Source organism: Ochlerotatus camptorhynchus, unplaced genomic scaffold, assembly GCF_037179485.1.
Source record: "Ochlerotatus camptorhynchus isolate MF236.1 unplaced genomic scaffold, CSIRO-AGI_Acam_v1.1 ptg000021l, whole genome shotgun sequence".
Lineage (NCBI taxonomy): Eukaryota > Metazoa > Arthropoda > Insecta > Diptera > Culicidae > Ochlerotatus > Ochlerotatus camptorhynchus.
Window position 1 is genome coordinate 1,346,071 of NW_027040513.1, and position 16,321 is coordinate 1,362,391.

General features: G+C 44.0%; 1 protein-coding gene across 1 annotated transcript; it reads left to right on the plus strand.

Moving 5' to 3' along the window:
• Nucleotides 1-251: 251 nt before the first annotated feature.
• LOC135703822 (uncharacterized) lies at nt 252-16,261 on the plus strand. Its single transcript, XM_065225151.1, is given in 5 exon segments — nt 252-629; nt 631-2,625; nt 2,685-3,474; nt 3,537-3,752; nt 15,130-16,261. Coding segments are annotated over 5 exon segments (4,104 nt in total). The 5' UTR covers nt 252-381; the 3' UTR covers nt 15,985-16,261.
• Nucleotides 16,262-16,321: the final 60 nt, after the last annotated feature.

Consider the following 16,321-nt stretch of genomic DNA (forward strand, 5'->3'; position numbering starts at 1 on the left):
GCAAACCAACAAGATTATCGGGTAAGATAAACTTTCTCCTACACAATGCTGCCATTTATTTGCGTGAGCGGCCTTCGGTTTGCGAGGAAAGAGCTTACAAAGTTTTGTTTACAAAAACAGATAGGCTCTTTTCAATTGTTGGTCGAGATTTAATCGTTTGTTGTGACGTTTTCCGCAGCACCCCGCCTTACTCCCTTCGCTCAAAACCTAATTCTCAACTTACTCCTTTATTGAAAAATACAACCGAAGCTTTGTGTGCCGTGCTGAAGAAAAAGTGGTTTTCCTTGTCCCATTTTCGATCATCAAAGTTGAGAAAATTTTCACAATCCTATTCCCAGTGAGTGCGCGTAAAACCATGCCATCCCGTGCGGCGGAAAAGCTATGTTCAGTGCCGTCGGTCTAGGAGGTAGTGGTAAACTGCTACAGCAAAACTCCCAGAAGAAGCCATCATCGTCGTCAGCAGTGGTTTCAACCCAGGCCCATCAGGAGTTGCTCAGCCTTCCGCCGAATGTGAACGGTCGCCGGCGGGGAACGCTAGAGGTTCGTCTTTCCGGAATTCGGTGGACCAGTGGCAAAAGTTATCCGCTGGTTGAGATTCGGCTTTTGTGGTGGGGAGGAGCAGAGGAGAAGTTTGCTGCATTGGGAACAGGGAAAGAACGTCAGTGAGTCGGAACGATTGCTCAGATACGAAGTGTTGACCAGTGAGGAACTGTTTCGGAAGTATCTGAAGGCGGCCGAACCGATTCAAGTGCGATTGGTTTCGAGTAGGACGGGAAGTTTGATCGGAACGGCGGCTGTTCCCGTTTCGGGCAAGTTGGTGAACTTTCGCGTGGGGGAAGAGGTGGAAGGTGTTGGTAGAGCGGAAATTGCTAGCGGGACTGGGTTCGGTTTGGGGGAGATAAGCTTGGACTTTGTGTTGAGGTTTGATAAGACGCAGCGGGAGGATAAAGAAAACGGTAAGGCAGGTATGGTGCAGAAGGTGAAGAAGCCGCTTCCGGTAGTGCTTCCGGAGCGGGCTTCAGAACTGGCGGTGAAGGGTGTTTCCGTTTCGCTACATGAAGGGAAGCAGGCTAAAACTTTCCGCTCATTGGACAACCCATCGCGCTCAAATGTGCTCAACTATCTATCGGGGAAGATGCTTTCCGGTTCCGAGGATGAAGCGCTTAGCGAAATATGTTCCATTTCGCCTGCGGAAAGTATGATGGATGCTCTTCATAAATTTGACATTGCTCCAGCTCCGAAAAAGACCGAATACCTGAATGCGGTAGATTCGGCTCGAATGTTGGTTGAGAGCCTAAAATTCACCAAGGCAGGACTGAAGGAGATTATTCACAAAACCAAACTTGTCTCACTGACGGATGTGGGATTCTTGATAAAAGTGAAGCTTCCTTCGCAATCAAGTGCTGGTCCGAAAATCAAATTTGCATCTGCTTCCGTTTCCGACTGTGGAGAGGCCGTTTTCAATGGAAAAGCTATTACGAAAATTTCTATTCCCAGGAAGCCAGATGATTTCCGGTTCGAATTCCTGGTTTTCTTGATTCTTGGACCGGTTTTCCATCAAAGATCGACTACCGGAAGGCAGATCTTTTTGGGTTCTTCCGTGATAAAGCTGGAGGAACTGGTGAGCAGCAGGCTTACTTGTTACAAACGATGTCCGGTTCGGTTGGCTTCCGATGACATCTTGCTGGGCATGCTGACAGTTCGGCTGGAACTTGGTGCCCGTGGACTCCACTTTGGAACGGAGCTCATCGACGCTCTAATCGTAGATAAGGAAAACGTCTCAATCAGCAGTTCTTCCAGTGAAAATGATCTGCAAGCTCCATGCTGGTCTTTCACACCACTTCAAAGATGTTCAACAGTGCCGGTGGGACATTCACACTTCCATTGCCGACCGGTAACTTGCAGCCAGGATCAGCATGGTACTGCTCCGAACGCTTCAAAAGATCTGTCTCCAACTCAAGATTCCCCCACTCCAACCGGTTCTCGGGAAAATCCTTCTCAGCAGCAAGGATCGTCACGGGAAACCGGCCCGAAAGCGATGGATACACAGGAAAATCCTTCGGAAAAACCGAAAAATCTTCTCCATGGAGTACTACATCTCGGACAGCTGAAAGATGTTCCCACCCTCTCGGCGGGTGGATATTTCCTAATAGCGCACGGTTTCTGGTCCGACGGAGATAATCCGATCCTAACGACGGAACTATCCCAGGATCGCAAATCCTTCAACTATCTGATCACTTTTCCGGTAATGCCGGACGATCGCTTCCTGGAACGTACAAAGAACCAGCATATGCTGGTTGAACTGTGGCAAAAGACGCCGGACGCTGCAGAGAAGCTGGTTGGCATTACCAGACTGCCGCTGCACCAATTCTACATCGCTTTCCGGGATGCACAGCTGGCAGATCATTTGTCTCGTGCCAAGTTGCCCGTCATCAGCATCGATGGATGGAGTGGCATAGGGTCTCCACTGGCTTCCGATCCCTGCGGTCAGGTACATGCCGTGCTGGCCATTGGAACCGAGAACCAAATCGAGTACTTCAAACTGTCCCGTAGTTTGACCCATACTTCCGGGGATGCTCCGATGGTAACGAACCGACCTGCGGTTCCGGAAGTTGATCGCGGAAGGTATGATGGCATTTCTATGGGCTGTTTAAATTTCGTAATTAATTCAACCTTTTCCACAGCAGCCCGCAGACGCCTCCGGAATCAAACAAACAACGAGACGCACCTCCATCGCAATCGATGGTCACCCCTTCGACGGCCATATCCCACCAGCGTGACGTCGATTCGTACCGGCCGATTAGCTCTTCCAACACCGGCAAACAGCAATCCGAGGTGGCCAACATGCTGTCGGCGTTCATCGAAAATCTTGCCCAACGCTTGCCAATCTCTTCGGAACGCAGCACCGCCCCTTGCTACGATCAAAATTTTGCCGATAATCGCCCAGCCACTCCTCCACCACAACCGCCACCTTCATCACTTCTAGCGTCACCCCACTCGCAAGCGAATAATCCTCAAATGCGTAAAACTTCCGATCTTCTGGAGAACCTCCAACGAGCCCTCGCTCAGAGACCACCGGAAGATGTGAGCTCCGACCTGCTGACGGCTCCATGCGCCACGGCTCCCTCGGACGAAACTCAGCCGCCACCGAAGCAGCAGCAGCAGCCAGGTCCGGAGGAGAAGCTGTTCAATGTGTCGATCGAAATCGAACAGGCCGTCAATCTGCCGAAGGTGAATGTCGGTAAAAAGTTCGGCAAACGGAACAAGAATCGTACGCAAGGCTCAAACCAACGCTTCGAAGTGGAACCGAGCGCTTATGTCACGTTCGAGGGCTACAATTTGCAACCGGGAACGGCCGATACGGTTAAATCGCACGAGGGAATCGTCTACACTACGGCGATCGTGGAAGGTTGCTCCAATCCAAACTGGAAGAAGAAGTTTGACGTTCAGCTGCCGGTAGATCTGATGACGAATGTGAGTTCCTTCAAAGTGCATAGGTAAATTGTAAGCATTTAAAATTCCTTTCAATCACACAGGACGAGAAGCGCTTCATACTGAAGGTATGGCGCAAAGCGGTGGTGAATAACACCAGCCAGGGAGCGGCCAAAGGGCAAATGGTTCCCGCACCGATGGAGGACGCCGTCGTCGGCTTCACCGCGGTGGATTTGAGCGTCTTTCTAAGCGGGATGCCCTGCATTCTCGGGTGGTACAACATCATGGATTTCTCCGGGCGGTGTAACGGGCAAATTAAGGTAAGTACCGAATCGGGAACGATGACTCGATTAAGGACTCTCTGCAACTGAGGGGGGTGAAAGAATGGACCTGGGTACATTAGTGTGGGACTCTTTCGGTTGGGCCGAACGCCATTGAACAGAATTCGATTAAGGACATACGATACCGAGTCCACACATGGTCGCCAAAATGGCAAACCGACCTCGGATGGGATTGAACCCAGACCCATTGGGGTGTTAGAAAGCAGTCACGCTTACCACTACACCACCGGCGCCGGCTGGATTTTTTTTTTTATCCATTTCGTTTATTTGGAAGGCTCAATCGCGTTAGCTTTACGGAGCCGATAATTCATTGTTCACTGTTTGTAACAAAATTCACTTAATTCTATGTCTAGTAGGAGTTGGGCCGATTACTCGCGGCTTACTCGAGGTTAGAGGGGTACATTGTTGAAGGATAGGATCAGGGGAGGAGCTTGGGGTAGGGTTTCGTTGTCTCATCAGAGCGTTGTCGCCAGTATGAATGGTAGTGTTGTTCTAGCTTCGTCTGGAATTCGACCGGCTATGGTGACCAGTGGGCGACGATGAGAATCATCGAGACGGGGGGACAAGACAAACAAAAACTAATAAAGAGAGACAAAAGACAAAGGAATTAAATTCTTATACTAGACATTTGAAGAAACACATAAACGGACTGCATATAGCAGAGATCACGGGTTGCCAACACGTCTCTGATAGGAACATAGGGTTGTCTTCCTTGGGCCTCGAGGGTATTCAAAAGTCGCTCTCTGGCGGCGTCATTATCCGTACATTGCCGAACTGCGTGTTCGATGTCATCGTAACCGTTTCCACACCGACAGATGTTGCTGTCCACGAGGTTTATTCTATTGAGATGAGCATCTAGCGAGTAGTGGTTGGACATAAGTCTACTCATCACCCGAATGAAGTCACGACTTAAGCCCAAGCCGCGCCGGCTGGATCATATTGTTAATATAATATATTTGATAGCAGTGCATACCGATTTTCATACAAAATTGACAACTTTTTTTTTTCGCCACAGAACTACAAATATGATCAATTTTACGATTACAAAATACCAGTCATTGGCATTGGCATAACCTTGAGGATTGCTTAACTGCAACCAGGTCCCAGGCTTTTATTTGGTTCAAAACTTTTGGAATGTGACATCACAAAGGAAGGACTACCTTTGAATTTGGCTTGCTCGAGTGGCGATTTCCTTTTCTTTAGACCAAGACGATGCAGTTTTGAAGAAGACAACGATATTAACTATCTGCAGCTGGATCAACATCTAACCATGATAGAGGGATAGAACATCATTTTATTTTCATAAAAACAGAATCATCACAACAGATTATCAGGAAAGCCCTTTAGTATGGGATCCCGGAGAAGACGACAATTGGAAAACCAGCGCAAGGCACGATGTAGAAGGAAGCGGACGATCGGCGGATTATTGGCAAGAGTTGGCTAATAACTGAACCGAGTTTAAAACAGCCACGACAAGATCGTTCACTGAAATGGTGGAATCAGAATACGAAGACTCGGAAGATACTATCAGTGATTCAAGTAGCGATGATCAACTGAACATCCTGAATTTCAGAGGTTTCTCTAACAACTAGGTTGATACTTTCCCAGGATTTGTCTGATCAGCGTCATAATAATATACCATCGCGCTTTTGTCAAACTCTGTGATGGTAAAATCAACTAACAATTTCCCTTACTTTTAACCAATCTCGATCATTATTAACAGGTAAATATTCATTTCATTCAATTTGCATATTATACTGGCATTACTGTTTTTACTATCATTGCAATTTAGGCATTTTGGCACCTACAATTGGGTTCTTTAAGGGTATTGAGGTAAATGCATATTCGTAATCTGCATTAAAAATGGAACCCAAATCCAAAATTTCATCAATTTTGGTACACTGGAACTATTTTAAATAAGTACGATTACATTCGCAAAAATCACCTTATTTGCGCCCCTCGGTGTCACTTTGTATAAAGATCGAGCTGTCAGTTTGTTAGTTTAGCGTCAAACAGTGAAGTTGTTATTTTGCTTTAAATCTTAATTTAAAAATCGAGATGAAAGTGTGTGCGTACGAAAAAATATCGCTGTGCTCAGAAAACGAAGCTCTTTCAGATGATTGTAATTGTAATTGTAATTGTTCAGTGCATAGGCTGTGCCTTCCGCTAAGAAGGCTTATCTAGGGACCAACCCCCTAGTCTATACACCTACTGTCCTTCCCGTTGCACTCGTCAGCTCGTGCGATACTCTAGACACACATGGGTGGTCGTATCCGGGTCCTCCCCTGGGTAGGCTGGTGTCCGTCCAGGTTCTGGTACATTAACTTATCTATAGCATGGTAATTATATTTTTAAAACTCACTTTTTGATTATAATGTCGAAAATGCTGAAACTAAATAAAGGTTAGCGATCCGTATAAGGTGTGTGCTGCGACGGAGTAGTAATTGAAGGAAATGAGGTTCTGATGTGAAGTATAGGTAAATCTAAAATAGGTAAATCAATTAATCATTAACTGCTAACAGTTACTAATAAATGGGTACGATAAATCACTCATCAATGAGTATTGCCACTCCCACTGTAAAATGGGCAAAACCTTAATCATAAATGGATATTCGATTCCTACCGTGTATTTAAAGTAAAGTTAGGATCTTATCAAGCAAGCACAAACCTTTTACGATTCTTATCCTACTTACGGTTTCCTGCACATACGACTTTTCCTAGATACAAGCTTCGTCCAGTATACATTGGCTGTCTCCAACCGGCATGATCCTTTCTGTCTGCTTCCTCTTACCGGTGCAAGTTTAATTCTTCTTTTCTTGTTCGAATTTTCTTTTTCTCCTATTGATCCTCTGGTCGTGTTCCCATTTGTCCTCAGGCAGTTAATATTAGTACATGATAGGAAGAAAGAAAGAAATAGAACAAGTTAAGTGTGGGCCGCATGCATTGGTTACTTATTTGGGTCATGGTGTTGTCTTCCCTATTTATTTGCCTCTATTCGCTCTCATATCGCAACGTTGAACTCTGGATCAACAATAGAAAAGGGCCCATCAGCATTTGTAAACAAACCGCTCCAAAGCCCCCCACTCACAAAGCGAAGGCCACCCACGCAAACCAACACCATCATCGGATAGGGGAAACTTCCACCTACACGAAGATGGTGTTGGTCTGCGTGAGCAGCCTCCGATCCGTGAGGAATGGGCTTTGGACGGTCTGCCCACAAACGCCGATGGGCCCCCCTCCACTGTTGATCCAGAACTCACCCCCTTCCCTAACACTATTATGGTCGGAAAAGAGAACCCATATTTAGGAATCTATCGCGAACTGCGATGCAGAAGATATTAATAGCAAACTAATCTGGAACTGGTCTAAGACATATGACCCAGTGAGTATTGACACCTCACACTGTTGTGAATGAGCACGGACGCGAGATTTACTAGAGTATTAAATGCAAAACGCAAATTCAAAATAAAACTTGACAAGTCATCGTCAATCCCCTTATTCTTGGGCAGGGTCTGATGATGTGAATCTGATTTTGATCAGTGAACGGGCCCCATATGGTACATTTTCTCACTATGAACATGTCATTTCCAGCCTATCTGAACTATTTAATAAATGGAAACCATAACATGGGTTACGCTTCCCCTAAGCGGGCCCTCCGCATCCTATCTCTGTCTTATCTTAAATGCCAATGGTTTGAATGTATCAATATATACATTGGAAATGACGTTCAATCAAATAAACCCATACCCCACTCACTTGGCCAGGCTTCAGAATCGTCCAGTGGGCAGTGCGCTCTACACTCCAAGTTCCCTTTCTTTCAAATCCACCCCAAATTTGATATTTTACCCCTTTGAGTGTTGATTAATCACAATGAAACATTGTGACAGAGCACGGACTTGAGGTTACTAGAGTATTAAATAATCTAGGTCCTATTTAGGATTATATCTGAAAAATCCAAATTTGGCCAACGCCCACCAAGCTCTTTCAGATGATGTATAAAAAACGATACTTTTTTCAAAATTAAAGAACCCAATTGACCTGCATTGGGTTATGATTTTGCATGCAATGATAGGGAAAAGGGAGGACTCACGATTCATCATGGAGAGTGTATGGGAGCTGTGTGGGGCATGTGGTTCATTTGAGACATTATAGTTTGACGTGATCACCATGATCCACTCACGTTCTGGAATGTGGCCTTGAGATTTGAGGTTGATTTGACAGATTGAGACAATTTGACAGATAAAATGAGGGGTTAGTGGATTTTCCTATGTTTCGAGGGGTGAATCGATTAGCTTGGGACCGAAGATAGTACCAGAGCTGGGACCATGGTGGGTATATAAATGGTGATACAGCTTTGTCACTATATAGGCGAGGAGGTCGCGGGGGGGAAAAGTGCGGTTTTAGTGCAAATTGTAAACAAACTCGGTCGCTGTCCCATACAAAAATCCAACATGGCTGAATCATGAATTTGACACATTAGAACACCTATATGTAGTCACCTTGATCGGGACCTTCTGGTCTTAAGGCCGGCGCACAATAGATACGTTTTCCGGTTTTTTGACAGTTAGCCCATGCATTATCTGTCAAAAAACCCGAAAACGTATCTATTGTGCGCGGGCCTTTAGAGTTACATCTATGCTACAACATTGTCCCAATTACCTGAGTACATTGCATCCTTCACCTTCCTTGTAGTGCATCATCTTGTATCGACAATGCTGCTGGTTTGACTTCTGATAGCCAGGCAACCACATCTGGTTCAATAATAGCACAACTTTTCCTTCCTGGACAATACATCTGCCAGATTTGGGTCACCTGGCTCATATCTTACGGTGAAGTCAAAACTTTGAAGACGTAATATCCACTGTTCAATTCTCGCAGATGGTTTCGATTGAACCCCGTTGAAAAGGTACTACCCAACGTTTGTTTGATCTTCGTCAGTTCATTAGTGTGATCTTATTTCCACGTGAATGAGTATTTCTTAGGCTGTGAACCATTTGCCGAGTTAAATTTAACTCGTGGTTAAAAGTGACATTTCGAAAGTTATTTTCTATGTTCGAAAATCCCCGTGCTGTCGATCGACCGGTTTTCGAGCCACGGTTGTCAAAATTTAACTTCTTGTCTGTCAGAAATAACCACGCTCGGATAGCAGGGCTAATCGATAACTTTCCATCTGTCAAATTTTAACCAAAAGTTAAAAAAAAATCCACCAAATGGTTCAGAGCCAAACTTTTGATTAAAATTTGACAGATGGAAAGTTATTGATTAACCCTGCTATCCGAGCGTGGTTATTTCTGACACACAATTCAGGATGATTCAATTTCATAGGTGAAGGTGTTGTTCTTTTTCGGAGAGCGTTTTCAAATTGAAAAATTGTGCTTGTCCGGTGGTTTATTGTAGAAATCGTGGTGTTTTAAAGAAAAAGGTGTATCGAAGAAAAAATTAATCGTAGCAAAAGAAAGAAATAAGTGAATAACAGTCGAAATCTAAGCGAAACAAATTGTTGATCGGCGGAAGGACGCCATTTTTATATTCTCCTTGAATATACACGTGTGGAAAAAAAAGTGGAAAAAAGAAGAAGAGAGGTGAAAGTCGGAGTGATGATGGAGAAAAAAGATCCCCCTGATCGGGAGAAAGGAGCAGAAGACCCCAAGCGGAAGGAAGCAGGAACTAATGCCATAACAGGAAGAGATGAACCGACAACATCAGGAACAGGATCTGCGACATCAGGAAGAGTACAGCAAAATATCACCTACACCAGCATGGATACCGGAACATATCGCATCTATTTTGAGCTATGGAACAGAAAGGAAGGGCAAAAGATAAACAAGTTCTCACTTGGGGCTGCACTTCGCAGAATGGATGTCTACAAACAATTCATTACTGACATGAAGTACGTAGGACTGCACAAAATCATCGTATTCATTAGCAGCAACACCAAAGCGAATTCTCTAGTCGATGAAATCAACAGTGGAAGTAGCATCTATCGTGCATATGTTCCCAAACACCTTGTGTCCATCACCGGGGTAATTCCGGGAGTTCCAACGGACATAAATATTGACGAAATCAAGTCGGATATCCACTGCGAGGTTCCAATTTTGGAAGTCACCAGAATGTCACGATGGGATGCCAAAACAGGATTCCAATCAACCGGCTGTGCATCACATTCCGAGCGCAAGAGTTACCAACAATGGTAAAAATGTTCTGCTGCGTCAGCCGCGTGAATGCCTTTACGCCAAAGGTCGTTATTTGCAGAAACTGCCTAAGATACGGACATCGTACTGACAACTGTAGGGGAAACAGACGATGTGACAGATGCAGTCAAAGCCACGAACAGAATGAAGAGTTCACAAATTGCCAAAACCAACGCAAATGTGTTCATTGCCGTAGCTCGGATCACGACTCAACGGATGCAACATGCCCCGAACAGAAACGCCAGCTGAAAATTAAAAAGTTGATGACCAAGAAAAACCTGACTTACACGGAGGCCAGAGAACAGGTCCCCACTGCTACCCAAAATCTTTACGAACCACTTATGAAGCTGGACGAGTTTCCAACCATTGAGGAAAACTTTTCGACACTTGGAAAGATCCCCTACGAGAGCAGTGGATCAAAACGAACCAGGAGAGAAAGGCTATTCAGGCTGCAGTACAAATTCGGAAGGAGGAGAAAGAAAAACAAGGAAAGAAACCCAGACTGGTGACATCAAACAATGCAAATAGAAACACGGAACAGAGGAATGAGTTAATCAAGAGTACACAGAATGGTAGTGTATCAGGAGCTGCACTGCAAAATCCTTTGAAGGTAACAGAAACAGAACGCTGGGAAGCTATGATGCAAGAAGCTCACAAAATTTCGAACAGAACGCACCAAGAAGCTATGATGAGCTTTTATTCTGATTTCGTTGGAATGTTGGGCCAACGAGAAGACGTGAAAAACATGTTCAATATGTGCACGAAAAAGCATTTCAATCTCGCTAACACAGTGGTATTAAATCTAACTAACCAAGCATTTACACAATAAATAAAATGGCTTCGAATAGAATTCAAATTCTACAATCGAATGTCCAAAGTTTTTTTTAAAAACAAAGCAGAAATCCACAGAGTAATGACAGGATCGGATTATTCTATTGCTATACTTTCTGAAGCATGGACTCAGGAAAACTTTGAGGATTCGAATAAAAACAATATGTCCGGCTTTCATTTTATTCCTCATTCGAGGGACGATGGATATGGAGGAGCAGGAATTTTGTTAACTAACAACTTGAGCTATACTAGAATACCGCTGACAGGCATGTCACGTCTGACTCAAGCGGTCAGTATTCATGTCAACTATCTCGATATTGTTGTAACAGCTGTCTATGTCAGTCCGTCCATTACGGTGGCTGAATTCGAAAACGATATGCACTTTATCTTCACGAGCCTGAGAAATTTGAGGAGAATTATCATTGGCGGTGACATTAACGCTCACCATTTTGGATGGGGTGATGGAACATGTGACAAAAAAGGTGAGATCGTGATGGAAAAGGTGAATCAGAGTGGCTTGTTAATACTAAATGACGGATCCCCAACATACGTTCCACTGCAGCTGAATCACCGTTCGTCTGCTATCGATATTTCATTATGTTCAACCGATTTAGTAAACTCATTGGGATGAGGCAGTCACCATAAATGTGTTAAAATATGTTGGATGCAAACACGAAATATTCAATCTGGCTATTTTTACGATAAAAAGGCGATAAATGAGTGTATATCAAAGTTGGATACGGCTGAGGTTCGATCTGTTCAAGAGCTTCAAAAATGCGTGAAAAGGATTTATAAGGTAAACAAGAAGAAGGATAGAAGATCACCAAAGTTTTGGTGGTCTGACGATGTAGATGCGGCATGGAAAGAGAAAAACGAGGCCAGGAAAAATTTCAACCGGATAGCCAGTATGGAAAACCTGCTAGAGTTTAAACGCAAGGCTGCGCTTTTCCAGAGGAAGAAAAGAGAAGAAATCAGGAATAAATTTGAAGAACTACCCAATGAGGTTGGGCCTTTCGTCTCATCAAAGGAGCTGTGGCAAAAGGTTGGACGCTTGACTGGTAAAAGGACGCACAAAAAAGAAAATAACATTATCTTCGATGATGAAGCATCTGCACAACTCTTTTTGGACACTCACTTCGGATGTAATGACCCGCAGTTAGGATATACAACAGGTTTAGTGTGCACAACTACGCTTTTGGACAAAAACAACTGGTACAGGATTCTTGACAGTAAGAAGAAAAAATCTGCTCCAGGAGAAGACAATTTGACCTACGAGATGATTCGTAGTCTACAGCCCGATGTAACGGAGACCATCATCAGAAACATCAACGAAATGTGGCGAAGAGGTTGTTTGGACGACTCCTTGAAAAATATTAAGGTTGTAGCCATCCCGAAACCAGGACGCGACCAAAGCACTCCCTCGGGAAAAAGACCGATTTCCTTGGTCCCTACACTGACCAAAGTGGCAAATACAGCAGTGCTGGAGCAATTACAAAATACTCTTATCCTACCTGAAAATTCATTCGGGTTTAGAAAGGGGCTTTCAACCAATACATGCATATCGTTCGTAACAAACTGGATAAAAGAAAGCAAAAGGAACCACATGGTAACAGGTCTGATATGCATAGATCTCTCTAACGCGTTCAACGCAGTTAGAACAGACGCGTTAGAGGTAATTCTATCTGGTATGGGAGTGTCACACGAAATCCTCATGTGGATTTCCAGCTTTTTAAAAAATAGAAAAGTTTCACTGCATATTCGCGAAAAGGTTCTGAGTAGAACAATAAGCAACGGACTTCCGCAAGGAGATGTATTGTCTCCAACGCTTTTCAACGCATACACCGCGAAACTACATGATATCAAGAAGGATGGAGTCATACTCGTTCAGTATGCGGATGACTTTGGAATCTTGGTTAGAGCTAAAAATCTAGAACTGTTAAACACCGTACGTAGCTCAAGAATATTTAGACGAGTTCTCCGAAAAGGCAGAATGTTTGAACTTTACTGTGAATGCGGTAAAGACTAAAGCCTTGCTTTTCCAAAATAATGATAAGGAATTAAACATCACTATCAACGGAACTTAAATTGAGACTGTGAGGAATCACCGATATCTAGGAATAACCATCGATCGCTACCTTAGCTTTGGAGCTCACATAAGAGAAGTAAGGGAAAAAATCCAACAACGGCTCAACATGGTAAAAATCTTAAGTGGTGCCAAAAGTGGTGCTCACCCCGATACGATGACAAGGATATATATATATAGCACTGTGTCGAAGCATAATGGAGTACGGATGTTCGATTTTCAACAACGCAAAACCTTCTAATCGACGAATAATGTCAGTCATCAACAACCAAGGCTTACGAAAAATCACTGGAACAACGAAAACAACACCACTTAACGCTCTAGCAGCTTTGAGTGGTCAGGAACCGCTGGAATTTCGTCATGAGTATGTTACCATGCGTGAAATTGCCCGGCATGTCACCAGTGACGATGTGATTGCTAAGCAACTTAAAAATACTACGTTGCCTGAAGATGTGGAAAAGTGGGATACGTTCACATATCTTGAGAGAGTATACTGGACCAATGAAGAATTGTTCGAAGCAATCAGTCCGTTAACTAACTCGGCTGATACAGAAGTATCAATCAACCCTTATCTGGAGGACTTACAAACAGCAAAGAAGAACAACGATCCTGTGAAGCTTAAGCAGCTGGCGCTCTTCGTAATGAACGGTCGCAATAAAGGAAAAGGTAGGATATTCACCGATGCCTCCAAAGAGGGTACGATTTGCGGAATAGGTGTTTTTGTCGAGAACATCAAAAGAAGAGTTTGTTTCAAGCTCTCAAGAGAAACGAGTGTTACATCTGCCGAGCTAATTGCTATCCAACAAGCCACTCGCATAATCGAACAGGAGCACCTTCAAAATTACGTAATATACACTGATTCAAAATCAGCATGCATCATGTTGATCACAGCTATCGAATCAAAGACAAAGGAAGGAATTTTGGCTGATATACTCACCTGCTGCCAAAGATGGAACATGTCAATACAGTGGATCCCAAGCCACGTTTCGATCAGTGGAAACGAGACGGCCGATATGCTGGCTAAAAATGATGCAAATTCGGATAATGTGCTACATAACAAAATTCTGCTTAAAGATGCCTTCCTAAATGTGAAGACAATGATGGAAAAAAGGACACGTCGGTGGTATGAATCGTATTCCGAAGAAAAAGGAAAGAACTTCTTCAGCTCACAACCAGAATTTTACACTGCATCATGGTTCAAAGATGTGGATATGAAAGGAAGTGATATAAAACTGATCAATCGACTTATGGTAGGCCACGATTACTCAAAATACTGGTTAACTCGCATGAAAATACTAGATGACTCAGATTGCGAAATCTGTGCAGAGCCGGAAACATCGGAACACTTGATACTTCACTGTCCTCGTTTGGGCATGCTACGAATGCAGTTTTCCTTCGACAATAGATTTGCAACGCTTTCGGATCTTTTCAAAACTCGCAACGAATCACTATTTAAGGAAGTAGTCAAATTCATCAGAATAACCAAATTGGATCTATAAAATGATCCTAAACAGGAAACACCGTCCCTACCGACGTTAAACTTCTCGGAGGGCATATAGTCCAGACACTGGCCCTAATCTAGAGCTGTCAAACAGACAGCTCGCTTGAGAAAGAAGAAGAAAGAAGCGGATCTTGTATGTTGAACATAATTAATATGAATTCCACAATGTCCGAAAAAGCTAGCAAACCTTGTTCGGACTTGAATTTCTTTTGAGAAGTTTTAGGAGCAGTTTTTTTTTATTTTTCTTATCTTTGTTGGGTAATGACGAAAAATTCCTGCTGCAGAAAAGGACTGGGTTTCGTTTTTTCATCCCCATCGAATCCGTTTATCGGATACTTCCCCTCTTATTCTCTTCTTTACCAAAATTGAGAATAGGGGAAATGTCTCTAATGTTGGTCTATGGATCTAAGATTGGGCCCAGTGCTAAAAATATGCTATTTATCAATTTTATCTAGATGAACGCGTTAATGGGACGTTACTAATGGATATTTTTGGTCGCAATTGAAAATTTATTCGATTGCTGAATTTATGTATGGGCCCAAATTAGGGACACTTAGGCCGACATTACCTGCATTTCCCCTATTCTCATCTCAAAATATTCGGAAAATAAATAAATTTGGATGATTGTCTACGCGGGGGAGGGGTGTCTAAAACCTCTCAAAATCGTTTCCGATCAATTACAAAATCTTCATCCATTCCTGCTGGGTTATAATGGTCGTATCGTACTAATAAAATCCATCCTTCCATCAGGTCAACATCCAACCGCTGGAGAACGTCACCATCTACAAAGGTCTGGAAGAGGGTGTCAATTTCCAAATCCCGCTGTCGATAGATGTCGAATGCGGTGGGCTGGACGCCGGAAACGCCTCCCTCAGCCGGGCGCTGAAACGCAAGTTCACCGAGCTCGAGGAAATCACCCAACGCTTGAAGGCACGTCTCTTCGACGTTACGGGTGACGAAAACGTCGATCCGGACGATGAATTCGAACAGGATCTCAATACCGAAGCGGAAGAGGAAGAGGACGAAGAGTGGGTGGATCCGCTGGAGGACAGTTCCGGCCAAAAGCGTAACAGCCAATTTCCGAACGGGGCTGGAACGGGACAGCAGACACGTACCACGAACACTTGTTCGTACACGATGTCCTCGGAACATCATGTTGCCGAGCGGAGTTTGACCGGATGTTCGGATCGTTCCACTCAGCAGTCAACACTGGAAATCGACGCTGAACAGCACTTGCTATTGGAAAAGTTACTCAAGGAGCACAATCTGGACACGCTGATCAATCCGCTCATTCTCAAGAATTTGATCAATCCGGTTATGTCCACCTCGGAGTCCACTCCGATGAGCAATCCGTATGCGAATTTACCGGACAGTGAGTCATCCGGCGGTACCAGTGCGGATGCAGATATGAGTGAAGAGTCTGCCGAGGGGGGTGGGTCTACCTTGGATAAGGTGAAGCTTATTTCATCGGCACTGCAGAGGGCGACTATTTCCGATGGCGATGACGCGACACCGGCGGGGGCTAGCTCCAGTCAAGAATCCACCGAACATCGGAGCAAGCGAGAAGCACCGGAAGGGGAGCCAATGAAGGTAAATGATAAGTAAGTTTTCACTGTTCGAACTTTTTGTCTGCCTATACACATTTAGATCTTAAGATCAATAAAATATCACAATAATGCTTTTACGACAATTTTGCCGCAGCTCGTTCTGTCCAACGCATTACATTTTATTATACGTACGCAGCATTTCAATGGTGCGGCATTAACATAATATACGTATACTACATTATACATAATTCACCCGTTGAGATAGAGTAATCGAAAGTATTCGCTGGATATTATCTAGGAAATAAAGGCTACATTTGCTAAACGCTACAAAACAATTCACTGCGGATAGGACTTCGATCGGATAGATGGTAAAGAAATTCACCCGGGATCAGCTT